Source organism: Metarhizium acridum, assembly GCF_019434415.1.
Source record: "Metarhizium acridum strain ARSEF 324 chromosome Unknown scaffold_29, whole genome shotgun sequence".
Lineage (NCBI taxonomy): Eukaryota > Fungi > Ascomycota > Sordariomycetes > Hypocreales > Clavicipitaceae > Metarhizium > Metarhizium acridum.
The window spans coordinates 1,712,848-1,740,758 of NW_027094017.1; the positions used below are offsets into that span (position 1 = coordinate 1,712,848).

The window sequence follows — 27,911 nt, forward strand, 5'->3', positions numbered from 1 at the left end:
GTGCTCCGTACTCTTCTCGCGGCAGAATGACCCTAGATAAGCCAGCGAGCAGTCAGCCAGCCGTCAACCAGCAAGGGGGCTGTCAGGGTCACGGCCAAGACAAGACAAAAAAGGACGAGAGCAGCCCGATGAGGACTTGAGAAGCCTGAGTGGGGTTCCGGACTTGGATCGAGACTGACTGGTGACTTTGTCCGTCTCGTATGGCTGTCAAAGTCGTCAGAATACTCGACAAAAGCTCACCAACAAAGGGTTTTTCCGGGGCGAGATGGTGGGCGAAGTTCAGCTTGTTCCTCGGGCAGGAGGAGTGTACGGTTCACATTTACGATGAAAGCACCCGGTTGAGAGGAGAGGGATTCAAATGCAAACAAGAGGTCCGCCCGCAAACAATCCAATCTAACATGGACTGTGTGCCAGTTGTCCGTCCGCTTGAGCCTTTTGTCTTGGGCCTTTGGGTCTTTGGGCCTCTGGAGCAGCATCTCTCCCCTCACCCCATCCATTCTTGAACGATCCGCCATCCGCCATCCACCATACGCCGTACACCAGGTGGCACATGTTGACATAAAATGCCAGCAACGGCTAGACGATGGCTCGTTGAACCAAGTCCATTATCCCGATGCTAGGCACAGATGGCTCCAGGTGACCAAAAACTGGTGCTTGGCTCCACTGCTCGCCCCCGAAACGATGGCCGTCTAGCCATCTGAAACAACGTGTTGTACCAGTCCCATCCGCTTGTGCAGACATGGACTAGTCCGGGGGTGCCAGGGTGCATGGCCACATGCAACGTGGGTTTGGCCCTCCTAAGGTTTAGCAGACAAGTTGCGTTTACTGATCTCATGTTAGTCATAGTCTGGCGGAATATATTTGCCCGACAAGATGTATGTACCCGTTGGCAACTAAGTGGGCTAGCCACTTAGTTGGCCACAAAATTCCGGGACAGCCACAAAACACCGGGACAGTCCCCACCCAGACCTTTACATGTAAATTGCCTGTACGGGCATGGAAGCATGATTTTTTTCATGTCACGTGGCTTTATAAAGGCAAATATATTTAATTCTAGCTATTAGGAGGCCTCTAAGTGTGTACACATTCAATGAAAATGCAAAAAACAGCGGATTTAAGCCCTTTTAGGCTATAAAGAGGTCGGTCAGGTTAGGCTCAGCTGTAGAAGCTGCCTACGAGCGCCCGCGATATTTGACAAGCTTCCATAGAAATAACTAAAGATTCTGTTTATTTGTGGCTGCTTTATTAGCTTAATACTCTTTAATATGCTATTAAATTTAATTGTAAGGCCTTACACGGGCTTCTTTAATTAATGCGTGCTGTTGAGGGCACGGCGAGCCTAGTAGTAATAATTATAGTAGCTAATTAAGCTTAATAAGGGTATTTTTAATGTATTAAGTAGCTTCTTAAGCGATTTAAGTGTTAAATTTATCGTGAATATCGTTATTATTATTATTATTAAAGGCTTTAAGGTTAAATTAAACGGTATTATTACTATTAAGATATTCTAAAAAGATTTAGTCTATTATTAATAGAATTAAGCGATCTTATTATTATTAAGCTTTTTAAATAGCTTCTTAGACCTTAAAAAGGTATTATATATTAATTATAAAGCTATCTTCCTTATAATTTAGTAATTTAAGAAAGGTTTTATTTTAAGCCTTTAAAGACAGATATTTAAGCTAATAGTTAATGTATTAAAGCTATTACTTAAAGGTTAAGGTCTTCTTACGCCTATTAATAGTGTGTTTTTTATTAAGCTATTATTTATTTTTAACCTTTTTTATCTCTTACCTTAATATTAACTAAATAAGCTATAATTAACGCTAGCTTTTCTTCTTTATTTCTATTATAATAGTTTTAGCTTATTATTTTCAAATATCTTTAAGGCTAACGCTTATAATAAATTAACTTGAAGGTTTAACCTATTTTTTATAATAGTAATAATTTATAAGGCGTTTAATACGTTTATTTTTATTACGAATAAAGCTTTTCACTTATAATTCTAGTATATAAGCCTTAATTATAACCTAGCTAGCTTATTAAAGCCCCTTATAGGTTAAGGATAATAAAACATTAATATAATGGTTCTAAATTAATTATATAGTATTAATAGCTATTTAAAATTATTATTCGTTTAGTAATAGGCTTAATAGGGTAGGATTTATTAAGTCTTAAAGTTTCTATTACTTTTAAAGGATTTTAATGATAATAGGCTTAAAGTCTAGGGGAAAAATACCGCTTTTTATAAAGCCTAATATAATATTATACTTTAAGAAGCCTTTTATAAATATTTTATTAAAAGCTATAATAAATGCCTAGTAAGAAAAGGCTAGATTTTCTTATAATAATAATAATTAAATTACTTTTTAATAGGTATCTTTTATAGGCTAAAAAACGCTTATATTTAACGGTTAAATAATATATGTTAAATACGGCGAGAATATAATAAGAATAATATTAAATAAGATATAATATTCAATAAAATTAAGCTAAATATACCTTATAAAGCTATTAATAACTAATAGTTAATATATTCTTTATTTACAAGCTTAAAAAGGCTTTTCGTAATAAATTTAAGGCCTTATAGGGTTACGAAGCTACTTATTATAACTAAACTATTATAATAAAGTTATTTCGCTTTATTAGGCCTTTACTAAATGCTTTTATAAGCTCCTATTAAATTCGTATATTTAACTATATATAATATTGCTATTACTAAAGCTTAATTTAGATTTCGTAAAGCGAATATTACTATTCCCTTTAATTTTAGCCTAAGACTTAGTTAGGAAAGTCTTAAATATTAGCTAAGAAGAAATTCAATTATTAATAGCATTAATAGAGCCTATAAGGGTAGCTAACTCTTTATTTACTAGATCTAGAACTTTCTTATAATATCTTTTAATTATAGTAATTATAATAATATAAACCTACTTATAAAGGCAGCTAATTTAAAGGCTACTTTTATTCTTATTTTAAATCTCTAATAGACTAATATTATATTTATTTATTATATTATAAAATTAATAAAAGAAGCTATTAATAATTTTAGTATTAGCTATTTTAAATAATCTTTTAGCCTTATTAATAGCTTTAATTAAGGTCTTTAAGAGCTTTAAATAGGTTATAATCTATTTAAAATACTATATCTTAAATAATAGAAAGCTTAAAGGGTTTTATTATCTTTATAAAGTATTTATAGTATCTTTAATTTATTATTTTATAGCTAAAAAACTATCTCTTTACATTTAAATAATATACGTAATAAAAGCTTTATCTTTATTATTATTAATAGCTTATAAACAGCTAAAAACCGCTTAAAAAGGTATAAAAAGGGTATTAATAGCTTATTAAATAAATAATTTACTAACTTTAAAGCGTTTAATAGCTTCTCGTACGAATATTTAAGGTTATTATTATAGTGTTATTATTATACGGTGAGGCTACTTAAGCGCCCTTAATTACATTACTAAATTAGCGGCCTTTATTACTAGGGGCGAAAAGCCGCTCCTAGATAGGTTAAGTATAATGAAAAAGGGCGATTTTAGACGGTTATACACTAGTTAGTAATCGTGTTTAGTAGGTGAATTAGTAGTGAAAAGAATAAAAGTAGGTGACAGCTATCCCGGTGTTTTGTGGCTGTCCCATATTTTTGTGGCTGATTAAGTGGATCGTCCACTTAGTCGCTAACGGGTACTAAGATGCTATGTATAGTATGTTGTAGTATAAAGCACGGTAGCCAGGCGCCTGATCTGGTTAAATACGTTTTGCCCTCTATTCTATTCTGCTTGAGCAGTTAAATACACAAAACTATAAGAAGGCGCTGTTTCTAGTAATAATGACAGACTAGACGCTATGCGGAGTACCAGAGCCCTACGGATTACTCAGAGGAAGTAGTCAGATAAGATAATTGAGGACGCATCCCCCCTCTTTCCGGTTTTATTTTTATTTGTTTTTTCTACTTTTTGTGGAAGAAGTAAACGCGGTATAACCCTTATTTTCCCAAGTCCTTCGATGAACATGCCTGGCAAAGCAAGATGCTCCGGACTACAACTCTAATCAGTTATTTGACTTGATTACCTAAGCTAGCAGCAAGGGCAGTTCCCGGATTGGGTGATGCCTCAAATTTCTCTTTGATCCACAACAGCTTCAACTTCTCTTCTTGCCCAACACCATGGTTCACAAAGGCACAACCACAGACAGTCCGGCGCTTGCCGTGCAAGCACATGTGAGATATGTGCAGAGTCTTGATACCAAGAAGGATGAGCTGGACTATTGGCTGACGGAGCATTTGCGGCTCAATGGTGTTTACTGGGGCCTTGTTGCCCTTCACCTGCTTGGACAACCGGACGCCCTCCCCCGGCAGGAAACGATTGATTTCGTATTCTCATGCCAACACGAAAGCGGCGGATTTGGCGCCGCCCCAGGACATGATGCTCACATGCTGTCCACAGTAAGTGCTGTGCAGATTTTAGCAATGGTCGACGCGTTGGATGAGCTCGATGCGCGGGGACATGGCAAAGCCAAGGTTGAAAAGTGTAGGTGGTCACAAAAGCCCCGAGTGTCTAGGTATCGCTCTAACGTGAGAACAGACATTGCAGACTTGCAGGATCCCAATACCGGCAGCTTTTATGGCGATGAGTGGGGTGAGGATGACACCCGATTTCTCTATGGTGCGTTGAACGGGCTATCGCTCCTCGGTGCCCTATCTCGCATCAATCTAGACAAGGCAGTATCACACATTCAAAGCTGCGCGAATTTTGATGGCGGATACGGCGCAAAGCCTGGCGCGGAGTCGCATTCGGGCCAAATCTTGACCTGCCTGGCTGCTCTTAGCATTGCCAATAGGCTGGACGTGGTCGATGAGGAGAAGCTCGGAAGCTGGCTTAGCGAGCGGCAGACCCCGAGCGGTGGTTTCAACGGCCGCCCTGAAAAGAAGGAGGATGTCTGTTACAGTTGGTGGGTTCTAGCCAGTCTAGCTATCCTCAAGCGGACACATTGGATCGACCGTGATGCCCTCATTGCCTTCATCTTGAGCAGCCAGGATGCCGAGAATGGCGGCCTTTCGGATCGCCCTGGTGATATGGTAGATGTGTGGCACACATGTTTCGGCCTTGCCGGCCTCAGTCTCTTGCAATACCCTGGGATGGTACCGGTGAACCCGGTCTACTGCATGCCCGAGGCCATTGTTGCAAAATGCATTGGGTCTAATAGATGAGGTCGCTGATTCAAGCCCTCTTCCACCCTCCACAAACAAACAAACAAACAAACAAACAACAGCCGGTCGTGATTCTCAACTATTGCCGCGTCTCGCCCTCTTGCCATCTAATAACCTGCTAAAGACACTACCCCCGTGATAGCTAGGATACAAGGCGAGAGGAGAGTGAAATATGTTGGTTTTTTCAGGGGCATATCCTCTTCCCATGGAGATTGCCCTGTGAAGTCCTTCAGACATGCGCCGTGGCATAGATTCAACCAAATGTTATATGACGAACTGTACGCGGCACGTACAGGTCTACTAAGTGCCTAGGTAGATATCTGGAGCCTCACGGGCACTGCAATCTGGTGCAGCCGGCCTAGACTACGAGGAAGACAAGAAATAAAACTTCAGTCACATCTCAGTGTTCCATCACGTCTGCTTTTCATACATTTCATCCCATTCAGGAAAAGAACCTTGTGAGAAATCTACCATCTTTGTCTTGCTCTTTCCGTGGGCAAGTGTGCCCGTCTTCATGCCAAGGCCTAGAGCGCTAAACGAAGCAAGCCCCAATAAAAATGTCAATGTGAAATCTATCGACCGTGACATCAAATTTTGGAGAGCTGTCCTTGTTTTTGGTCAAATGTGGCTACATCTCGACTAAACTTTAGGCTGACTCGATCTAGGTTCACATGGTGATGCCTCGCCCGAGTGTCTCCGCGCAGATGTACCATACATTTTGCCAGCTGGCAGATCATGCCATTGAACTGGTAAACACTCAGGACGACCGATAGGGAAGGAGCATGCCGTTCAACATGAATGTTAGGGCATGAGCCTCTCGACACAGTTCTACCAACCACCACTCTTTGACACGCTTCCAAACTTAATCTAAAATTGCTCGCCACCTTGTCCACGGGTCACATCATCCTGCACCTTCATGTTGCGCAGTTATTCTCGGTCAAATAAGGTCCCATAAGCTTCTACTTAATATGTCTGGCATCAACTCCCGGCATATTGGAACTTCCAAACCCCAACCGTAGGGGTAACCTCGCGCTGTTGGATCGCAGCTTCCTCCTCTGGGTTTGCCATGGATCGAAAACCCAGAGTGCCAGTTATGGCATTCATGCAGACGGTAAGAGCGTACCGTGATATTTCCTTCCCACAACCATCTTCGCTTCGGCTACGGACTGGTTGTCATGTTTGGCTGGTTGTTTACTTTACCCTTCCCTGCCTGCGTCAGATCATCTCCGTACCTCAGTTCTCTCCACTTGCTCTTTTCTCGATTCCGCTATCACCTATTGCTTCTTTGCTCCTGTAATTCAAATTGGGCTACACGTCCTTTTGGTTGCTGCTTTCTTGTTCATTGTACCACACCTGACTTTAGTACTGGACACTCCTGTCAAGGGTTGAAGCCGGGGATCGCGTCGTTCGTGCCGACTTCGGGCCCGGCATGTCATCATTCTCTTGCCACCCCGGATTTGTTCAAGTCTAACTTTTCACACCTAGGATATGGAGTCCTCTCTCGAGTCCACGAGGGATTGCACACCGGTTTCAATTAACAAGAACATCCCGCTCCTTTGCACAGTTTGCCCAGAGGCACCGCGCTTCTCGGACGTATCGCATTTACTCACACACATTGCCTCCAAGGGGCATCTGCACCACGAGACACAAACTAAACTCAAGTCCCATCAGGATATCGCGGCATCTATGACATTGCAGCAGTATGAGAGTTGGTACAAAGCTAATGGAATCGAGGCGCTTCTTGTGGAGAGAATGAAGGCAAAACAGAAGAAAGAAGCAGCAAAGACCAGCCGCACTCGAGATTCAACTCCATCAGTGACATTAAAGGTTAGTAACTATCGTTGTGACTGTGTGTATTGTGCAGAAGTACTGACCCAGTGATTAGTCTAGACGGAAGTCCAAGCGAGGCTCCAACAAGACGAAGGTGAAAGCTGAACAAGACGATTTGGTCCAAGATTATCCTCTATTTCCTGGATTTTTTCCTTCTGAAATTGATGCGGAGGTGGATGAAGAGTTTGCCAACGGTGACATGCTGTCACTCAAGGGCCAAGTATGGCCGGGCATGGGCAAAATGGACCTTGCCAATGACGATATGAAACGAACTCGAAATCAGCGTAAACCCAATTCGGTAATTGAGAAGATGAAACATACTTCCGAGGGAATTGAACCTACCCAGGTTATCATGACTCCAGATCTAGAGGTCGAGCGGGTCAAGGGAGTCTATGACAGTTCCTCACCTATTCCTGGTCAGGAGGAAGAGGTAGTCTTCTATCCACGTAAACAGATCCCATATCATCGCCATACATGGTGCTAACAGTTCAAGACCCCTAAAAAGATAGCAAGACCTAAACGGAAGCGGTCACAAGCACTCGCCGAAATATCAGTCAACGTGCCTCGCCGTGCTAGCAGACGGCCTGGCCGTCGAAATGGTCAATCCAAAGTCAAGGCATCTCCTGAAGAAAGCAATGGTGACAGTATGTTGCCGATTGCTGCGAGCACGACCTCGCTTAGACATGGAAACGATGTCTTCCGCGACAATGATGATGATGGGGTTTCTGGTAAGCCTCCCTAAAAATCGAGACTTTGCAGCTGCTGAGTATTCAGGACTCTATGGCGATCGCATGTTCACAACCCCGTCACGCCAGGACCAAAGGTATGAACAATCAATCTTCTGCTTGACGTTTTTATACTTAGAACCAGTAGACCTGACCTACGCAATCGAATCGGCTTGTATCCTTATGACCGTGTGTCTCACTCGCCGCTCATATCCCCTACGCCTTCGTCTAGGGACGTATCGTCTCGCTTATTTCCAGCAAGAAATATACCACGGCCGAGGATACAAGGTAGTGTTTACGAAAACTATGGTGGACACACGAACTTCGGTGGGTTGCCATCTTTTTTTTTTTTCTTTTTTTTTTTTTTTTTCAGTTACTTGCCATTTACCAACATTCTGTAGTTTCGGTTGGCCAACCCGAAGCCACATCTTTTACTATGAACGACCCCTCGATATACAACTATTCCTCCAGGCTGCCATTTTTATCTTGTAATAATGTCGGTAGTTCAGGCAACTACATGTTTCGCTTCAATTCGAACAGTCTCTTGCAACCAAAACCCGAACGGCATCAAAGCCCTGGACATGGAGAAATGGTTAATGGGACCGGGAACCCGCAATACCTCCATATCTCTGAATCAAATCCGCTTTTCGCTCAGGACCGGCCCATTTTCGGTTCATACAGTACGATAGGACCATCTCAAACACTCTCTTCTTTCAATATACAACCAATAAGCCGCAGCAGCGATTACAATCAAGCAGCAGCTAACAACCAAGAGGACCACGCCACCACGAGTTGCAGCATCAAAATGGAGAGCCATTACAGCGATATGATGGCCAATGCATCAACCGGAGAGTGTAAGCAAAGTAGCTTCACAGAAAATGAAGTATGGGCGAGTACTGAGACGTTGGACTTGTGAGCGCCGCACGAATACGCATCACCAATGTCTTCAGCATCATTATCTTATGAATGAAATTGGGACGATCATCAATTTTACGGCATGATGGACAAACATTTCGGTTCTTGGGTTTTTACTGGTCTTCTCCAGAAATGCACTGTTATATAAAGCGGCGAAAATTAATGCACGGGACGCTCACCAATTCATTATGGGGCATCCATCCATATCAACAGCGGCATTCATACTATCTTAGCAGCTTATACGGTGTCTCCGCACTGAATGAAGTCTGAAGTCCTCTGGTGTCGTCGCTCTTTTCAATTCCTTATCCAATCTCGATACCACGTCAATTTCTGGGTTACTGCATGAGGTTAATACGCATCATATCGATATGTCAAAGGCTGGACGGCGGAAATAAAGTATAAGCACAGTCTAGGAGGGCACACCTCTTGAATTGGGAGATATATGGTAATGTCTGCACTCAAGTGATGCATCACTTGTCTTTCATTAGGAGTTCTATGGTCTCGATACTACTATTGACGCACCTTCTCCAAGGGCATATATAGGTCAAAAGACGGGATAGCTCACAATTATATACCGCAACCGCCTTGCAAGTTCCGATATCTGCACGCACAGTGATGCCTCACAACTGCTCAATACTCGCAATCAAATGCTCTAGCTGATCTGGTCCATCACTCACTACTTCAGCTAGCATTCGGCTGGCTCCTCTAAGACGCCGCATCCTCATATCCAGTTCCATCTCACCAGATTTATTGGCAGCCACATCAATGACCTTTTTGGGGATCCGCGCAAGACGCGCAACATTCAACCCGTACGATCGATGTGCAACCCCTTCGCCCACTTCATAGAGAAAAGTAATCTCCTCATCACCATCGGGCCCTTTGCCAGCTTTAAACTTCATGTGAAGGTTACTGACACCGGGCAGGCCTTCCACCACTCTAGCTAGGTTTTGGTAATGCGTGATGAATAGCGTGAGGCAACGCGTCTCAGTTGCTACATGCTCCAAAACTGCTTGAGCAATGGCGGCACCATCATGTGTACTGGTCCCGCGACCAAGCTCGTCGAAAATAACTAGGCTCCGTGGAGTGGCAGACCGTAGTATTCTTGCTGTTTCAGATACTTCCACCATGAAGGTAGATTCCCCCGCAAAGAGGTTATCCCTTGCGCCGGTACGAGTGTGAATTGCATCACAGAGCGTGAGGGAGATGGCATCTGCAGGGACGAAGGATCCGATCTGTGCGAGGAGCACGATGAGGGCGAGGGCGCGGACGTAGGATGATTTGCCGCCCATGTTGGGACCTGTGATGAGGTGTGCCAGGGGCGAGGGGTGGGCGAGGGTGGTGCTGAATGGGATGTAGCCTGTTTCAATGGTATGTTCTGCAATGGGATGCCGACCCTGAGTAATGGCCACTGTAGGTTCGGATGAGGATGGTAAGAAGGTTGGTCTATGGTATCCTGGCTGAGCGGCGACCTTGGATAAGGAAAGGAGACAATCGAGTGACGCGAGTGATGAAACGGCATCACGAAGTGGCTGGTAGTCGGATGATATCTCCGCGAGTAAATTCTTGAATGCCTTGTCGCAAGCGGCGGCGAGGGCTTCGCGGTGTTGATCTCGCTCGCTAATCATGCGCATTACTTCGGGGGTGTGGAAGCGAGATACCTTCTTGGTGCCCGAGATTTTGCTCCACGATGCAGGGACATTTTTGATGTCACTATTGGGGACTTCAATGAGGAATTCTATGCCTGCCACTGTCACATAATCGACCTTTTTCTTTTTCAGCTTCGCCGCGGCCACTTTGAGATGTTCGCCCAGTTCATGCTCTACGTGTGCAATGCCCATCTGCTGGTCTTGAATATCTTCGGTTTGGTACTCTTCTCGGAAGAAGGCGTATTTGTCGTCCTTGCGAGCGGCTTCGAGGTTGATTCTCTCGAGGTAGGACACGACTGTGTTGAGAATTTGGGGAAGTGCATTGATGGAGGTCGCGAGGAGAGGAGACGAAAAGGGGTTGCTGGAGGGTGACTTGATGGAGGAGTAGTGCGTGGCAATCTTTTGGAGGGTTTGGAGGACTGAGAGGAGTTCGGGACGCGTGCATTTGCCGTAGTAGATGCGAATGAGACTGCGCTCGAGGTCTATCTTGGTTGTGGCGAGGAGTTTCTCAAGATCGTCGACTGGCGCTGTGGATTGCTTGTTGAGAAGTTCCTCAACGGCAGCTAGTCTCTCCTCGAGACGGTCTTGGTCTAGCAGGGGACGGCCGACCCATTTTCGGAGAAGACGCTGCCCGAAGCGGGTGAGGGTCTTGTCTAGAGCCCAGAAGAGACTGCCTCGTTCTGCGTGGTCCGTGGAGTTGCGGTAGACCTCGAGACTCTCGAGGGTGGTGCCGTTGACGAGCATGTGGGACCGGGTAGTGAAGCTCTGGAAATACTTGGTAAGATCAAAAATGTGTTCCAGCCCGTACTCCTTGAGGTGGTTGATCATGGCTGATAAGCATATTGTGACTGGCTCGGGAAGCTTGAGCACCTTGTCAAGTAAGGCACTGGCGGTCTCGTTTTGTGACGTGTCCTTGAGCTTGTCGGCATAGAATTGCGTGACATGCGAGTACGCTTCTGCCGCCATTGTGGGTGGCCGAGGCACCCGCTCTACTCGACTTCGGTCTCCAAAGACATTGGTGCTGCTTCCTGACAGGTGCTGAACCAGTTTGTCGGTTCCCCTGGTGAGGTCACCCACTATGAGGAACTCGCAGGGTGAGATGTGCAGCAGCCTCGTTTCGATCTCGCTTCTCATGAAACCATCTTCGAAGTTGTCGTAGATGATGTCGCCAGTTGCGGGTTGGACTGCTAGTATGCCGACGTCTACTTTTTCATCGGTTCCGCTTCCTTTGGATTTCGTCTCTGTTATGCAAAGCAAATAGCCGCCGGCTGGCGCTCCTTCAGCTTGTTGGTCCAGCTCGCCGACTTCGTCAATATATGTCCCTTTTGTGTAGACATTTGTCAGCTTTCGAATGAATGGGGTGTTGCGATTGTCGCCTGCTTTTTTCAGGGCAGCTGTTTCTATTTGTCGAACAACACCCACTTTGTGTCCTGCTGCTACGAGCCGCTTTGCGTGAACAGAGAGTCTGTGCACGGGGACGCTTGCTGAGGCAAAACGGTCGAGGTGCGCTTCGGAAGGATCTGCAAAGGTGTTGGTAAAAGTTCACACGAGGGCTTTCAATGATTCCAGATACATACGCTCATCATATCGCATTTTGCCAGGTATGCAAACGATGCCAAGCTCCTTTGCCGCGGTTCTGGCATCCTCTCCGAAGAACCGAAACTTGTAGCCGACTTCGACGATGAGAATAGTATCCAGGTGCTTTCTCTTGATGTCCAGAAACTGAATCTCCATGGGCGTAAGTTTGCCGCTCTTTGCGCCCTTCTTCTTTGCCTTTGCAGGCGCTGGTGATTCGTCTTCGTCGGCATCTTCTGCATCGCCATCCTCGCCTCCTGTGGCCCCATCATCCTGGGCCACCCTTGACTTCCAAGCCATGGCATCAGGGTGACCCAGTTTCTTTACAAATCGTCGATGTAGATCTTGATTCCTGTATCTTACTTCGTCATTCTCACCGCCGTCATCTTGTGTCGATCCAGTCGCAGGCTTGGTACTTGAGTCGTCGTACAGATAGCGACCAGCCCGGGGTGCACCCGAAGCATTTGTCGGTTTACGCTTGGCAACGAATGTGCTTTTCTCTCCATTGACATCATTCTCGTCACCTCTGGGCCTTTTCGACGACCTCTCCGGCCCTTCATTTCCGTTGTCGGTATTCTCCTCCAGGGGTCGCTTGCGAGAAGGAGACTCGGCGTCATGGTTCACGGCAGCGTCCGCTACTCGAGCTTCGGTCTGCTGCTTGGAGGGGACAGCAGGTCCATCGACGGCTTTGGGGGTGAAAAAGGAGGTCAATGACTGCTGTTTCTTCTCTGCAGACTTTAGTTTCGGAGCCATGGCCCACCGCACATGGCCTTGTTGGCAATGGTATGGTCCTGAGCCAGTTCCCATTTGTGACGGTCAGAGCTCATGTCACCTTTAGAAAAGTTGTCGCGTCTGCCATCCAGGAGTTGAACGCGTTGAGTGCTGCAGACCCGCTTTTATCCATTTTGGGTTTCCAGCTTCAGCATGTTTCTCATTGAAGACTCTAGAGCAATTCACCTCTAGAGTGCATGGTGAAAATAGGCTGCTCTAAGATGGATGCACAAGCTGCCAGTAACCTTTTCTTAGTGGCAGGAGAAAACACCAGAGACGTTGACATCCGCAATGCATTAGTTGAGGTGTAGTGGAACGAGCCAAATGTTCAGTCCCTGGTTCCTCGGTTTAGCTCAGGAAAGAATAATCACACCCTGCGCTGTAGCCCTGCAATACACTGGGGAGTTTATGTAAATAATTACCAAATAGTTATCAGGTATAATTCTCTACGCCCACATATGACAGTATTAATATTCTAGCGTCACCACCTTGAAAACAAGTACATTCCCACACTACCTACCCTATAGGAGGATTCCAGCCTTATGAAGACGCAAAGTGGCGGAAAGCTGTCTCCCACCAAACCAATCTCCCCTCTGTGTTCTATTGGTACTCTGATGCATTTCAGGCGTGTAAGAAATACGAGGGGGGTTGACAAACGGTGGAAGGAAACAGATGATGCTAGACTCGAAAGCTCATGGAATCCAAAGAGTTGCCCGCCCGACAGCTTTGATCGGACTGGCAACTAGTGCCCTGGGGTAGATTGGCCACCTTGCGTGCCAAAGCGTGAAACTTTGGCAGCTCGACGTAGGCGAGCCTAAGTTGCTTCTCCAGAGAAAGAACTGATCCACCAGTCTTTGAGCTCATGTAGGTGAATTCTCTCCGTAAAGCCAATGTTGGGTTGGAGTCCTCCGTTGGCAGCTCTTTGGGTGGGCGGCCCAAAAAGCCACGTACCCGCTGATAGGTAAGCTATACAATGGAAAATACGGTACCAATTTTCAACAAATGGAAAGCAATTTGGCGCAGTGGAAGCGCGCCGGGCTCATAACCCGGAGGTCGTACGATCGAAACGTACAATTGCTAATATTTTTGCTCATCTTTACGAGAAGATGGCGTTTATAGATCGAGCCTGGTATTTTTCACTTTTCTTTTTGTCTTTTTTTTTGTGTGGCAACACCAGCGATTGAGACTAGAATTACTAGGAAGGTTGGTGTCATGCGAAGAAGAAACATCAGCAAGGAACCAGAGGCGCCCCGGGGGTCCCCGGATTGGTATAGTTTTTCGGACCCCGGAATGGACGTTTGGACAACGGTAGTTGAGGTATTCCAGACCTGGTACCTGGCCACCGCGCTTCAAACCGTAGGATGCCATGGTATATTAATGTATACTTTTTGATGTGTAAGCTTTCTACCATAGACCTTTATTGTATCAGCTCAGCCAAGGGCTTTGCGAGAGAGAAGAAAAGAAAAGGAATGCAAGAACGCCCGCTTTTGTCCTTGGACCGTATTTAAACCTATCTAAATCTTATTATCGCAAAATGGCACCAATAACTCATTTTTTTTAAAAAAACGACGAATACTACACCCTGGTGCTTCCATCCGACCGTAGTCGTCGTTGCCCAAACGCAACCCCAAGTGTCCATAGCCCTCCTCTGCGTCGGACCAAGTTTTGTAGAAAAAGAAGAGGAAATAGAGAAAGAGAGGACACGTGTCACTATGGCCACGAGGCGCAAAAATATTAACAATTGTACGTTTCGATGGTACGACCTCCGGGTTATGAGCCCACAATCTGGTTCAGGTTTCTCAGATGCCGCGCCTATTCTCCCATGTAAATCGGTCCAAGTCAAGAAGAAGCGTAATTGGACATGGTAGTAATTGACGTCGAATCCAAGCTCGAATCACTACATGTTTGGCCTATACTTACAACATGAAGGCGGCAACCTAATTTTATTTCATCCCAACGCCTATAATTTTCCGATCCTTGACAAAATCAAACAACGCCGTCTAATTCACGTTCTATTTCCCCGTCCCTGTGCACTCTCGTCCTCCCCCCCGAGTTCTGCCATTTCTGGCTCCAACTTCTCGTAACCATAATACCCCCCTCAACCAAGCTCTTGTCGCTTGCTGCATCGGGCACCTGCCATAGTTGGTGGTCATACTGAGAACGCCTGCTGCTGCCCGTCGGCTCTTTTGATCTGGCATTTGAGCGATACCCGGATGGGTTCACATTCGAACTACCGTCCTGTTGGGCGCGGGACGCAATGACACGGCCGCGGATGAAAACGGCAAAGGACGGAAGACAGCCAACAATGACAGCTAAGATTGTGAGTATATTCCACGTTGTCGACTTCTGCGGGAAATAGTCATTTCATATGTGTGCACATACCGACAGCTCCCTCGATCCCAGCCCACTGCGGGGAAAAAGGTCAGTTTGTGCAAGTCCAAGCGGTTGAAATCAACGGGGCGACGTACCAGGATGAGCCACGTTGTGCTGACTTGTCCCGATGACACACTTGACTCTAATGAAACGCTTCGGATAATGGCCGTAACCATGGTAAAGATGCCGACGAGGAAGACGACGCCGATACTAATCTTCTCAACAGCCGAGATTCTCAAGTTCCAAATGACACGGACTGGAACAGCCATGACTGTTTCATGTCAGTTCACCACAGTCCAGCTGGAGAACACCCGAGTCAAACTTACTCAACAAGTCGGTCGCCAAGTCTGCGCCAAGGCTGAACCACAGACTAATGTCCTTTGCCCTTGAATCCCGAGCCGTGGCGCATTCCCCCGCCGTAAACCAAGCATGCATGGACGAGCAACTGGTGAAGTTGCTGATGCAGCACCCGATAAAGGTCAGGACGGAGAATACAAGGACCGTCCACCAAATCTTGTTGTACAAAGGCAACCCGTCTGTGAGTCTCTTGAACATGAACAACAAGCTCCACTTGACGGACCAGAGCGTCAGCCAGAAGAAGAACTGGACTGTGAAGAATTCGTAGAGCATGACGCGCACGTCGTGCTCCAAACCGGCATATGGCGCCATCTCCCCGGCGGTGATGGCCATGAGGTTGAAGAAGGTGTCAATCGTGGCGTAGTAGAGCGCGCAAGTAATGGCAAATGACACCAATGCGAGATACATGAACAAGTCTTCCATCTCAACTGGTATTCTACCATTCTTGAACCATCGTGCGCCGGTGCGCATCATGACGAAGACGGTGCCGACGCATAGCGATGCGATTACACCTCTCTGTGTAGGAGTCAGTTCAATTGAATCCTTTTTCAGAACCCGCGGGCCGACTTCAGTCAGATATTGATACTGATGAGAGGGAAGTTTACCGCATCGGCTTCTCGAGAGACGTTTTGTGACACCATTAAGGCAGTCTTTGCGGCAAGATCCGCGCACCAAGGATCGATGTACAACAGTTCAGATCTCTATTCATTCATGATGTCTCCAGGCAAAAATCAGAAAACATGAAATCCAACTACGAATGGCAGCAGGCCGGGTCGTATCAAATGCGAATGGACTTAATCCACGTGATGAAAGCGAATTCTCACTGTCCTTGTCCAGGCATCATCTTCTGTCAGCCATGGCACAGGGTGTGTTGGTTGCTAAACAAACCCAAATGACATGTCTCCGGTTGGGGCCGCTGAATCGGCAATCCTCGAGACACGAGATGCCCTGGTTTTTCCATTATCGTACTAGTTTACCAGGGCGGTATGTGATGCTGACATGGAATAAGGCCGGTCAGTTCCAGAATGAGGTTTTGGGGGGGTTAAATGATGAGAGGCGGACTGGCTGATACGATGAATACAGTCTGGGACAGAATATTTGGCAGAATACATTCGCCTATCGAGAGGTATACACTAATATACCACAGTATGTTATAGTATAGAGCGTGATGACCAGGTACCGGACCTGGTCATAACCTTTTGCCTCCCACTGTATGTCATATCGCTGCCACAGCCAAAGGCAAACGCGAGACGCCTCCAAACCTTCTCAAGCCAGCCCTGAGAATCGCTCGAGGCTTACCCGGATGAGATCCCACGTATGGAACAGCATTTTTAGAAATTGGTGTCCTTGAGCTGACAAAACAGCTGTTGTGGCAAAAAGGCAAAATGGATAGAAGTGATAACGACAAGGATGGCTCCAGAATTGCCTTGTGAAAAAGTGTCTTCGTATCAAATCTCGGGACGCACTCCAGGACGACCCGTGTGCAGTACCCCGAGTAGATATCGGCAGGCTTTGCTCATCATCGGGAAGTTGACCCAAGGGAGCAGTTTGACGGTTGAAATCGAGGTATAAGAGGCGCCACACGAAGCAGCATGTCAAGGTTTAAGTTACAACCAAGACCGAATTGTCAGTTCGGCAAACTCAGGCCTGCTCCATTAGTAGCAGCCACTTTTTTTGGGGGGAGAAAAGAGAAGGGGGGGGGGGGGGGGGGTGCACCTGGGGCGCTAGGGATGACTTTCGTCAACCTTGACACGCCATGATAAGCCACCATAATGGGCAGTGCAAGGAGCAGTTTGCGAGAGGCGCCCAAGTCGATCCCATGCCTGGTTCTTGCGACGGCACGGGCGTCTCGCAGTGCCTCGCTTGGAGACGATGACGATGCGGGCTGGACATGGGCATGGGCATGGTAAGATGAAGGCAACAGGCATGCGGTACAGAAGGTTGTTCAGGGTCGTCCAGGTCCCTGTTGGGGCCCTCCTAGGCTTGTTGAGGCGTCTGTCGGCTTTGATGAGTCTGTTCTGATGCATGTCGATGGCGCAGTTCCCCAACTCGGATCAATGGGCGCAACCTTGGAAGATTCGATAACGACCAGACGGAGCCTTGAATGTTAGCACGTGCAGGGGTCACTCAACGGGTGCTTAGCGGAAGAGACGGCGCCCCGCCCCCGGGCCGTCAATCCACCGCCAATCCAGGCTCCACCTTTCACATCCCCTTGAATCTTCCATATTTGCTGTACGCTTGCAAGCCTTCGCCATCACATCATCCTCGTCCGTTTCTCCATCTTCAATCAACCCCCAGACAGCCGCCAAACCGAGCCGGGAAAACGCTCCGCTCAACTTGAGCTTGATATTCCTGCAAAGCTGGGACATAATGGCCCTGATTGCGGGAACAAACATGGGATCTTGCACTATCAGAGAGACCGGCGGCCATCTATTTACCCGAAATGCCCAATGCAATCCATGATTAAATAATACACATGATAAAAGTCTCAGTATTCCTGTCAGAGAGCCCCAGCACGACCGGGGGAACGACGACAACCTTGAATTCGTTCAGGGACCATACTCGTCCCCCAACTCCCCACCCATGCCATTCTTTGACCAGAATTTCCGACCCCTCAAGAAGCTCCTCCATCTCCTCCATCCTGCAGGCCAAACTAGGTGTTTCCTAGTAAGACAGCACAGTACCTGCAGCTCAACCTCCCCAGGTTATCCTGATCCGGCTTCAGCATGAGGCTTTTGGGTCTCGGTGCTATGCTTCTGGCCCAGCTGGGTGTCGGTGCCGCGACGTTCACCTTGAGTGAGGTTCAGGCACAGATCGAGGCTTATCAAGAGCAGAATGGAACCCACGTCGCGCCGTCCGATCCCCAGTTTGGCTGTAGTCTAGCTGTAAGGTACTTGCCCGAGACTTGTAAGTCGTCCAGAGAACGTGCGACTGGCTGCTAATCGACGCTGTAGTGTGGCTTCTTAGCCTTCAGCCAGCCTGGAAAACTATCATACCCCAATAGCCTGGCCTATGAATTCGAGGAGTCGCGGTACTGGTCCCAGCAACAGGCGCTCACTCGTCCTGCCTGTAGATTTACACCAGGTGCACCAGTCGACGTGTCGCTTGCCGTGTTGACGTCTCGCGTGACACAGTGCAGGTTTGCTGTCAAGAGTGGTGGCCATGCCGCCTTTGCTGGTGCCTCCAACATTGAGGGTGGCTTGACGCTGGATCTGAGAAACCTGAATCAGGTTGTCGTCTCTGCTGATAAAAAACAGACATCAGTTGGCGCTGGAAATGTTTGGTACGACGTTTACACCAAGCTTCAGCCCACGGGCTTAACGGTCATTGGAGGCAGAGTGTCTGCTATTGGCGTCGGTGGCTTGACTCTGGGCGGAGGGATTTCATTCTTTTCTAACCGATATGGCTGGGCTTGTGACAATGTCAATAACTTCCAGGTAGGTCGACTGACCGTCTTGCGGTCTTGTCCATTTGTAAGCCCCGGGCAACTAACCTTTGGACAGGTAGTGTTCGCCGACGGTTCTATCCGTCATGTTAATTCCCGTGCCTACTCTGACCTGTACTGGGCACTTCGTGGTGGAGGAAACAACTTTGGTATTGTGACTCGCTTCGATCTCGCGACATATCCTCAAGGTGATATGTGGGCTGGCTCTCAGACCTTCCTTTTCACCAATGAAACGGCGACTGCTATAAACAATGCCTTTTACCACTTGGCCATCAACTCACCGCAAGATCCCTACGCTCAGATCATCATTGCATATGCCTATGTCCAGTCCCGAGGCGTATATGTTATTGCTTCCGACCTTCAGTACGGAAAGCCCACTCCCAACCCGGCTATTTTGAACAACTTTACCTCAATACCTGGACCTGTTGCAGACACGCTCCGTGTTACCAACCTGACAGGCCTGACCCTTGAATTCAACAGCAGCAACCCTAGCGGCTTCCGGTGCGTCTTCGCGTATTGCTTGACCTGCATCACGGCAACTAATTATTGTTCTCAGACAAACCTATTGGGCTCTCACGACTGGCAACGATGCTGTTTTGATGTCCGAAATGGTTGCCGTCTACCAGGACGAAGTTGAAAAGGTCAAGGACGCACCTGGGATTGTCCCCTCGGTCATTTTCCAGCCCATTTCTACGGATATGACCAAGCTCATGTCCAAAAACGGTGGCAACCCTCTGGGTCTTGCCGGCCAAGGTCCCCTAAACTGTATGCTCCTTTTGATTCGTGGCAATGTTCTTCATTGTTTCTGACCACGCACAGTGATCAACATTGATATTTCGTGGTCCAACGAGGCCGACGACATGCGCATTATTGCCGCCGCCCAGAACATGGCCACTCGCTTCGCCGCGGCTGCCAAGGCAAAGGGCTTGGACCACCCATATCTGTACCAGAACTACGCCGCCCTGCAACAAGATGTCTTGTCGAGCTACGGAAAGGTCAACTTGGCGAGGTTGAAGTCCATTCAGGCCAAGTATGATCCCACCAAGGCGTGGCAAAATCTGCAGCCAGGGTACTTTAAGCTTGGATAAGGTTATTCTAGTATCATATATATGTGTATATTGTCAGGGTTAGGGCCTAATTATACAAAACACCAATTGCCTAGTTGTATCTAAACCAGAGAACCATGACATGCCGATGGAAATATATACAATATACAACATATATGTGTATTAATAGACGTAGTAATATGTACATAGCCTACAAAGCTTTACATTATCGTCATGTGCAACTTCTTGCAAGGGTCAGAATTTCCGGGAGATAAACGGAGGTAGGCTCGTAATAGTAGCGACGATGAGACAGTGAATCGAAGCCATACCCATCCTCCCACCTCATATTTATTCAATCGACGCAGTTCATACCTCTAGTATCCTTGCGCTCCATCCCCCATGGTCCAATACTTGTCTACGGCAGATTCGCCGCCGCCGCACTCTCCTGACAAGAAACATGGCCATAGTTTCTGTAATGCTTGTTCAAAAGGGAAATTTGGCCGAGAACATGTGCCTGTTCCGAGGTTATGAAACTTACCAGATGTATGTATACACGAAGTCAGCTCTTTGAGAAATCGAGGGAATATTTGTGCCGATGTATTAGAGAAATTATTGGGAGGCTTCCGATATCCTAGTGGCACACGATATCTATGACAAAGTGCTCAGGCGCTCAGGTGAATGCGTGTGGATGATACAACTCTACGACGTGATTCTTATTGGAGGCTCCTCTAACTATCGCTAATATTGCCTTGTGCTCTATTGATGATAGTTGAGTTCCTATTGGCAGGACTTGAGGGAACTAAGCGAAGAGGGACGAAATATGTACTGACAGTCACAGCACTGCGGAGATGATGATGAAAAGAAATCCATGGCACTCTGGTGAATGTGTCTGCAGAGAAATACTGCGAGTTACAACTCCAGTTGAGTCACTTGGCATTGCATCTTTCCCGAGGCCAGCTACTACCATTCATATGATACCTCATGCTCAGCACCACACTGGACTCTGCATCTCTGCCCAAATAGTCACGTCCTAGAGACCAGAGACCCGCTATACCGTAGCATCCCTTCTCGCACTTATGTATGTGACTGATGATTTCTTCCCAAGTTTTCATCTGTTCGACAAAGTGCGGGCTTGCATTGAGTCATCTGGAGGACCTCGCTGTCCGGTACCCGTGTTCTGAGCGCGTGCGGGTCTCCTGGCCTCTCCACGACTATTGAATTCGGGCACAAATGATGAATCCGGTTTTCACCACTTGGGTTCCTAGTTAATGCGGGCTTTGGTCGACGTGTTTCCAAAAGTTGCAAGTCTAGATTGCTCGCTATCATGGTGGATATATTTCGGTCGTCTTGTCCCACTCAGGCAGATATAAACATGCCATGTGGAAAAATATTTGGCATCATGTAGCATCGACTGCGGATATTAGTCAACAAGAGTATCCATATATGCAGCCTGCACATAAACTTTGTACATGTGTTATTAGCAATCAAATACGACCCATCTATCATTGGGCGCGCGGAGATAGTGGTTGACAAATTTACAATAATTCACCTACTCCTATTGTACACTGCTGGCTTGTCTTCCACTTTGGTGCGAAGGGCCCTGCGATGGCTGACCGCTACAACGAACGCAACCAGTTGACGGGATGATCCTATTGAATGGCTGCGCTAGTAATCAAGGAACCGCGACAAACGGCCCAGTCAAACCCTGCCGGTCATCATCAGTTGCCCGCCTTTGACCCGATGTCGAGCATTTGAGACTCCACACCGAGTATGTATCCCATCAGTCGACGATCGCATAGATGTCTCCATGCATTTGCAGAGAGGGGCTTGGCCAGCCGATGAACATCAAGAGTTGCTGGAGAGCCAGTCGACGCATCGTACGCAGTACTCCGTATGTGGGTGCGTAGTACCGAGTCCGAGCCCAGACTTGTGGAAACTTGAAATACATGCAATTAATATGTCGTGTACGGAGTACGGAGTACGATATTGTGGTTTGAACTTGTGCGCCTACCAGCCACTCGATTTTCCCCATCGTTCCTTCCCAGCCCCAGCCTCAACCAGCACTCGAGCCCCGACCCGCTTCCAGATTACCATTGTCCAAGCTCTCTCTCTCCCTCTCTGTCTTGCAGATTGCAGCTGCAACCTGCACAAACCCGCATCGTCAGCGGTCTGCGCATCCAGCCTTTCTCCTGAGCACAGATCTGTTCTCTCCTCCCACTGCACAGATTGCATCGTGCCAGAAAAAAGAGGGCAAAAAAAAAAAAAAAAAAAAAAAATTACCGTCGCATTGCCCTCCAAAACGAGAAAGTTGGACAACAGCTGCTTCCGACTATTTCGGTTTAAGGTTGCGGTCAAGCTATTTAAGCCTCCCCGAGGAGCTATCCTACCTTACCTACCTTGGCATCTACCATCCAGAGCAATTTTGCCTGCGCCCTTGGCATCTTTGCGCAGCCGGCAGAAGACAACAATGGGCTTCCTCGATCCTTTTACTGATGGCCTCTCCATCGGCCCCGGCGGCATGTCCCGCCCCTCCAAACACCGTCGGGATGCCTCTCGATCGCGCAGAAAGCACCGTTCCCGCTCGCGATCAAGCTCTCGTACCCGCGGCGGCGGCGGCGGCGGCAACTCGATCGCCGGCGCTCTGTTGGGCGGTCTAACCGGCGACAGCCACTACAGCAAGCACAATTCGTCACGGGGGTCCTTTTTCGGTGTCGGCAACAACAGCAGCCGCTCGAGCTTCTTCAACTTTGGTGGTGGTGAGTTGTTGGTCGCACACTGGCCCGAGGGTGGCCTGTTTCGCTAACACCCAATGCTCAGGGAGTCGCTCCTCGTACTACAAGCGGTCTCCTCGACAAGGCTTCATGCAGCGAGCATACAGGCGACTCAAACGCCTTATCCGAGATCTCATCCACTATGCCAAGCGCCACCCGTGGAAGGTGTTTTTCCTGGTGGTCATGCCCCTCATCACCACGGGGGCATTGGCCGGCCTGCTTGCCCGCTTTGGCTTGCGCATCCCGCCGTCTTTGGAGCGCATGATGGGCATGGCCTCCCGCGCGGCTTCCGGAGACTCCTTTGGACTCGTCAGCGATGCTGTCCGCATGGCCGGCGACTTTGGCGGCAACACCCGCGGCGCCAGCGTCTCCCGTGGCCGTGACGGCGGCATGCAGTGGGAGCGACGATCCAGCTATGGCAGCTATGATGACTACGGTTACGGCAATTCCAGGGGCCATGGCGGCTACGGCGGGAGCGGCGGACAGTTGGAGCAATACCATTGCGGATGTAGCCAGGCGGTTCCTCTGAGCTCTGCGTCGGAATTATACCCTTTCATAGCAGGCGAGCAAAGTACTTGATGAGCATAATAAGTCTTCATTCACTGGCGTATTTGGCGTTTAAAGGGTGGTGGGATACTTGGCTTTCAGGGTTGCCGACGGCAGTGGTGCTTGCGGATTGTTGGTTGTATTGGGTAGTATTGGGGCTGCGTCTGTCCCTTGGTTCGCTTAGAAATGGCCATGTTTACGCTCGTTATCATGCAGGCTATTATTTGACGATCCAATCTATATAATTTCATCCATCGTGTTGGGCATGCTACTGCGCAGAGTACGAACAGTGAGTACCTAGTAGTTGATCACTCTGAAGGGGACCCAACGTCATTCACGGTCGTCGGAGAGGTAATCACGCCGCAGCGCAAAGCAGTCGCATTAAAAACAAAGTCGTTCATAGTGTATAAGTTGTATCATTCATTTACACCTCAGCTTCGCAAATTCTGCCAAAATCTACCTCTTATATCCCATCGTCGCCTACCAAGCGCCGTCTTCGATCCCGCGCCCAATGCAAAATATGTCCAATGGATGGAAATAAAATAACAAATACCACCCCCCTTGGACACAAGGCCCAACAAATACCAGAACTATTTTCAAGTCGTGGTACCTGAATCCTCAGTTCCTCGCCCGCCTCTACCCGTTAAGAATGCATAAAAAGGGATAAAGCAGATAAGAAAAGACATGTTATGTGTTCATGCTCAAAATAACAAATGCTCATGCAAAAGTCATCAAACGCCACATGCCCCATGTCTTCCTGTGTTAGGCGGCTTAGATTCAAATTTGTTGATTGTATGACCCCCTTTTCATCCTCAGCACTCCGTTTCAACGTGCCATCTGAGAAGAGTCCAATATCAGATATATCGTACCCATTCTCATAGTCGTTTGCTTTCGATAATGACACATGCAACATCTTGGCCACGTGATTAGGATTGTTGCTCACAAGATGGAAACCTGTTGATAAGCTGGATAGATGTCGTTCTTCCCATCACATTATACAGTGATTGCAAAATGCGCAGGTACGTAATAAGCCATATTCATTCGTAATGATATTTGGTGATGATTTTCTTTCCCCCCTTTTTTTAATTGTTTTTTCCCGTGAAGTTTTCTCTTCAGGTTCGCTGCTGCAATGTCATGCAAAGTGAAGAAAGATGTTATGTTCTCGCCGTGTCCATGACTCTGCATGGCAATGCTTATTTCGTGGCCAACGTGATTCACGTTGGGCTCGACTCCTTGTTTGGCTTCCAAAACTGCATCATGCGCCCAAGCCTTCTTGTCTTGCTGCTCTTTGACCGACTTCTTCTGCCTTCTGCCTCATTTTCCAAGGTCACTTCCATGGAAAGTTTACTCCTCTCGCCGTGTGAGCTGCTGATGAGTCGGCTCAGTGACACAAGACTCGATCGACGGCGTCCGAAAGCGGCCGAGGAAACTGACGATGGACGTTGCTCCCGGAGGCTTGGCTGCGACATGCGTGCACTGGGTATGAAGGCGCTGTCTCGAGTCATTGTCGAGTTGCTTGAGGTCAGTGACGGAATATCGTAGTCAACTGAGATCCGCACTTCAGGACCAGGTTCACCCATCAGCAGCGAATGGAAGCTGTTCTCATCGGTGACGGACGAGGGGGCAGTAGAGATTCGCTGGGCGTCGATGGACATAGGTGATCTTGGAGAGGGGTAGGATGAGGCATGGCTTGTCGAGTATGGACTGGTGGGCATTGCTTGATTTATCTCAACCATTGACAAATCTCGTTGTCCAGGTGGCATTCTTGGAGAAGACGAAGTTGAACCATGTTGATCAGCTGGTAAGCCCGGCAAGACCGGACCACCGCGGAAAATGATGAGCGCAGGCTCTTCATTAATAACGTCTTCGTGCAGCGACGTCCTGGAGCATTCTGTGCGAACTGCATGGGCAGAAGTCGAGTGGTCAGTGTTGCATGTGCCAGAGCTTGCGTTGCGATGAACTGCCGCAGCTGTCAGCTCATCCACACCAGGAATCAAAGAATCTGCTGTGATGAGTTCTGTTGCGGGTGGCGTCATCTCCCCGTCTGAATCGTCATTCTTTTGGGCGCCGACCTCATTCAGAGCAACTTCGGCCTGCTCTGGCTTGTTTTCACTCTCCTCCTCCTCTTCTTCTTGTTCTTCTTCCTCCTCTTCAAACACGTCTGCCATTGTAGAGCTGCTACCAAACCGACTAATGCCAGCGCGGCCTGGATCAAATGGTGGCAAATCTGGCGCTGATTCTGTCCGGCGATGATAGTGCATACCGGGTCCGCTAAACCCTTTCAAACCCTGTGCGCTGTGTAGTCGGCGCTTGTTGACCAAACCAGCTGCTCGCTGTGCTGCATCCCACTCCGGATTGTGAGGCAACGGCGTATTGAAAGGACCAAGAGCAGCATCCAAGTCAATCATAGGGTACGAGCTCTCTTCCTCGGACCGTCGTTTGGGGACACTAGGTTCTTCAAGAGGTGGTGATTCAGTTACTGTAACGATAGGAGGTGCTGGCGCGGATGCCGTTTCGTTTTGTGTAATTTCGCAGTCCTCATTCTCGTCCTCTTCATCTGCAACTGGACCTACCGACGCCGGAGGTGTTGGTGGGCGCACTGCATGCATCTTTGGCCGTTTTTTATTGTTTCGAAGGGGTAATATTGATCCAGCCCAACCTTTCACTCGTTTCTTCTTGCTCGTCTTTTTGCGGTCCTTTTTAGCAGGGCTAGTAGAGCTGTCCCCAACAGTGCCTTCATCACCCGACGAGCTAGATTCATGTGAATCGGATGAAAGTCCTCCAGGAACGGTCTTCGAGATGGACTCTGAGGAACTAGAACTGCAAGACCGATGTTTGGATGACGGCGTGGAACCCATGAAAGGTTCCAAGCCAAAGAAAGACCACCTCTTCGGCGTCTTTGTTGGACTAGGCGGTGTTGCACTGATGGGCTGCGAGTTGGCCATATCTAACAATGTTGGAATGGAGTTTCGTCGTCTTGGAGAGGTGCTAACTCCGCCGCTGGCAGCCTTAAAATCAGTAGTGCGTTCCAAAATAGCACCAGCCGTGCTTGGTCTGGAGTCCACCATCTCACGGGTAGGACTTCGAGCAAGAGATGCAGGACTTTCGCGGCCTCCAGGGGAAGCAGCGGAAACAAGGGAAGATATGCTGCCAGACACGGAATGCCCCGGGCGAGCGGTCATTGTACTTGATGTGTCGCTAGAGACCAGTGACAGTGGCCGGGGAATAAATTCTAGTGTGTCCGAGAATCCAACTCGAGCCCTCCCCGGTCGCGATTGCCTCAGGGAAGGCTCTGGCTTTGGAAGAGAAGATGATGTGGTTACAGAGTGGTTGCTGATTGTGTTCTTCTCGGTCATGTTGAACGGCTGCGGCGCAATAGGATTGGCAGGCTCTGGCAGTGGAGGAGGTTGGTGGTCTATGGGCAAAAGAGTACCTTCCTTTGGATTGAATGCGGTTGGGCTATTTGGCGCGCTGCTTCCCTTTGGTCTTAAAAAGTCGGGCTGCGGATGGAGAATAGGTAGCTCGTTGGTAGATATCGTGCCAGAGACGCCACGCCGATGGCCTCTACGCGGTGGGTGAAGTCCCGGAGAAGCGAAACCACTCTCCGATTTGGTTGGGCTGGTGCTCATGATGGCAATAGAACTACCGTCTCGAATGCTGCCCCCCACAAACTCACTTCCTCCACGTCGGTGTCCATGCCCGGCGGGCCGTAACGGTGATGGGAAGGCCCTGGCTGAATCTGGTGTAATTGGAGGGCTGAGAGCCGTCATCGATTCAGGACCTGTGGACAAGGCTGCGCCAGGGTTGAAACTAAACTGTGGAAGCGCTGCTGGTCGATGAGCCCTGCTAGACGACTCTGTAGTCGGAGACACCGCAGACCTATTCTGAAGATCTACCATGGAGACTGGTCGTCGACGCTGCCTGGACGTGGGTGGCGACGAGGAAGAAGCAGAGCTGGCTGGGAATACGAATGGCGGATTGGGAGGACGCGAGTCGGCAGGAAACGAGAAATCCTGATCTAACCCACTCGAGGCGGCGCGTTTTGGAGCAAATGGCTGTTCGATGGCATGCATGCTTGTGGTCGAAGCGCTGGCATCAGGCGCCGCACACCCTACGTGGTGAGAAGTTGCCATCTATCCTGGGCCGCGCTGCGGCAAGAGAACCGATGGACAACTTAGGACGTCGTGGAGATCATAGGAGGATCGAAATTGCTGAGTGAGAGCACAAGGGCCTCGTTCGTGACGAAATTGAAACCGAGACCGCAAACGAAGGAACGAAGAATACTCCGGCTAAGGCAAATAACAGATGTGAATATGCACTAAGTCTACAACCCGAGACTGTAAAATTAGCACGCTTTGGGTCGAATTACACAAACAACGTTGCCGCGGCTCGACGACTGCGACGCACATCAGAATCAACCATGAGATTGCTTGCGGAAGTGTACCAACCTGGTGGAAGAATGCAAAAAAAACGCACGACACTGAAACTGAGTGCAAAAGCCAACTTGTCATAGGCAGGGCAAAATCAAGGCGACAAAGGAGTGGACGGCCAAAACCAGCGCCTGCTCTCGACGAGAAGTGCTGCTGGAATTGCACCAAGTTGGCGGTGATGAGTTGTGCAAAGAGCGCGGTGAGGCAGCCACCTGGAGGTGAAGTTGCGAAGATGGAGGAGGACTTGGGCGAGGGAGAAGAGG

General features: G+C 48.3%; 9 protein-coding genes and 1 non-coding gene across 11 annotated transcripts; 6 read left to right on the top strand and 4 right to left on the bottom strand.

The window, feature by feature from the left end:
• Positions 1 to 200: 200 nt before the first annotated feature.
• On the top strand, positions 201 to 503 carry J3458_004608 (uncharacterized protein; the record flags this gene model as incomplete). Its single annotated transcript, XM_066118306.1, has 1 exon — positions 201 to 503. The coding sequence occupies one exon, from the start codon at positions 201 to 203 to the stop codon at positions 501 to 503; it is 303 nt and encodes a 100-aa protein (XP_065976909.1).
• A 3,501-nt stretch (positions 504 to 4,004) lies between these two features.
• BET2_1 (Rab geranylgeranyltransferase) lies at positions 4,005 to 5,607 on the top strand. The gene has a single exon (XM_066118307.1). The coding sequence runs from the start codon at positions 4,175 to 4,177 to the stop codon at positions 5,216 to 5,218; it is 1,044 nt and encodes a 347-aa protein (XP_065976910.1). The 5' UTR covers positions 4,005 to 4,174; the 3' UTR covers positions 5,219 to 5,607.
• Positions 5,608 to 6,195: 588 nt separating this feature from the next.
• Positions 6,196 to 8,213, top strand: J3458_004610 (uncharacterized protein; the record flags this gene model as incomplete). The annotated part of the gene is made up of 6 exons (XM_066118308.1): positions 6,196 to 6,329; positions 6,704 to 7,045; positions 7,104 to 7,478; positions 7,542 to 7,776; positions 7,823 to 8,100; positions 8,175 to 8,213. The coding sequence occupies exons 1-6, from the start codon at positions 6,285 to 6,287 to the stop codon at positions 8,211 to 8,213; spliced, it is 1,314 nt and encodes a 437-aa protein (XP_065976911.1). The 5' UTR covers positions 6,196 to 6,284.
• A 924-nt stretch (positions 8,214 to 9,137) lies between these two features.
• MSH3_1 (Mismatch repair protein msh3) lies at positions 9,138 to 11,478 on the bottom strand. Its single transcript, XM_007809218.2, has one exon. The coding sequence runs from the start codon at positions 11,466 to 11,468 to the stop codon at positions 9,309 to 9,311; it is 2,160 nt and encodes a 719-aa protein (XP_007807409.2). The 5' UTR covers positions 11,469 to 11,478; the 3' UTR covers positions 9,138 to 9,308.
• Positions 11,479 to 13,688: 2,210 nt separating this feature from the next.
• On the top strand, positions 13,689 to 13,760 carry J3458_004612. The gene has a single exon. It is a non-coding gene; the product is annotated as a tRNA-Met (tRNA).
• Positions 13,761 to 14,666: 906 nt separating this feature from the next.
• On the bottom strand, positions 14,667 to 15,884 carry J3458_004613 (uncharacterized protein; the record flags this gene model as incomplete). The annotated part of the gene is made up of 4 exons (XM_007809217.2): positions 14,667 to 14,992; positions 15,063 to 15,087; positions 15,149 to 15,324; positions 15,380 to 15,884. 4 exons carry the CDS (start codon positions 15,882 to 15,884, stop codon positions 14,667 to 14,669), a joined length of 1,032 nt encoding a protein of 343 aa, XP_007807408.2.
• Positions 15,885 to 17,134: 1,250 nt separating this feature from the next.
• J3458_004614 (uncharacterized protein) lies at positions 17,135 to 17,437 on the bottom strand (the record flags this gene model as incomplete). Its single annotated transcript, XM_066118309.1, has 1 exon — positions 17,135 to 17,437. The coding sequence occupies one exon, from the start codon at positions 17,435 to 17,437 to the stop codon at positions 17,135 to 17,137; it is 303 nt and encodes a 100-aa protein (XP_065976912.1).
• A 234-nt stretch (positions 17,438 to 17,671) lies between these two features.
• On the top strand, positions 17,672 to 20,113 carry J3458_004615 (uncharacterized protein). 2 transcript variants are annotated; one of them, XM_007809216.2, is made up of 5 exons: positions 17,672 to 18,295; positions 18,365 to 18,847; positions 18,914 to 19,356; positions 19,412 to 19,620; positions 19,675 to 20,113. In XM_007809216.2, exons 1-5 carry the CDS (start codon positions 18,137 to 18,139, stop codon positions 19,941 to 19,943), a joined length of 1,563 nt encoding a protein of 520 aa, XP_007807407.2. In that variant the 5' UTR covers positions 17,672 to 18,136; the 3' UTR covers positions 19,944 to 20,113. The 2 variants fall into 2 exon arrangements, with proteins under 2 accessions (XP_007807407.2, XP_065976913.1); XM_066118310.1 differs by having other exon boundaries at positions 18,914 to 19,620; positions 19,675 to 20,080.
• Positions 20,114 to 21,813: 1,700 nt separating this feature from the next.
• J3458_004616 (uncharacterized protein) lies at positions 21,814 to 23,956 on the top strand. Its single transcript, XM_007809215.2, has 2 exons — positions 21,814 to 22,657; positions 22,719 to 23,956. The coding sequence occupies exons 1-2, from the start codon at positions 21,859 to 21,861 to the stop codon at positions 23,249 to 23,251; spliced, it is 1,332 nt and encodes a 443-aa protein (XP_007807406.2). The 5' UTR covers positions 21,814 to 21,858; the 3' UTR covers positions 23,252 to 23,956.
• J3458_004617 (uncharacterized protein) lies at positions 22,822 to 27,875 on the bottom strand. Its single transcript, XM_066118311.1, has 2 exons — positions 27,667 to 27,875; positions 22,822 to 27,614 (listed from the first exon to the last, which is right to left on the bottom strand). The coding sequence occupies exon 2, from the start codon at positions 27,349 to 27,351 to the stop codon at positions 24,433 to 24,435; it is 2,919 nt and encodes a 972-aa protein (XP_065976914.1). The 5' UTR covers positions 27,352 to 27,614; positions 27,667 to 27,875; the 3' UTR covers positions 22,822 to 24,432.
• Positions 27,876 to 27,911: the final 36 nt, after the last annotated feature.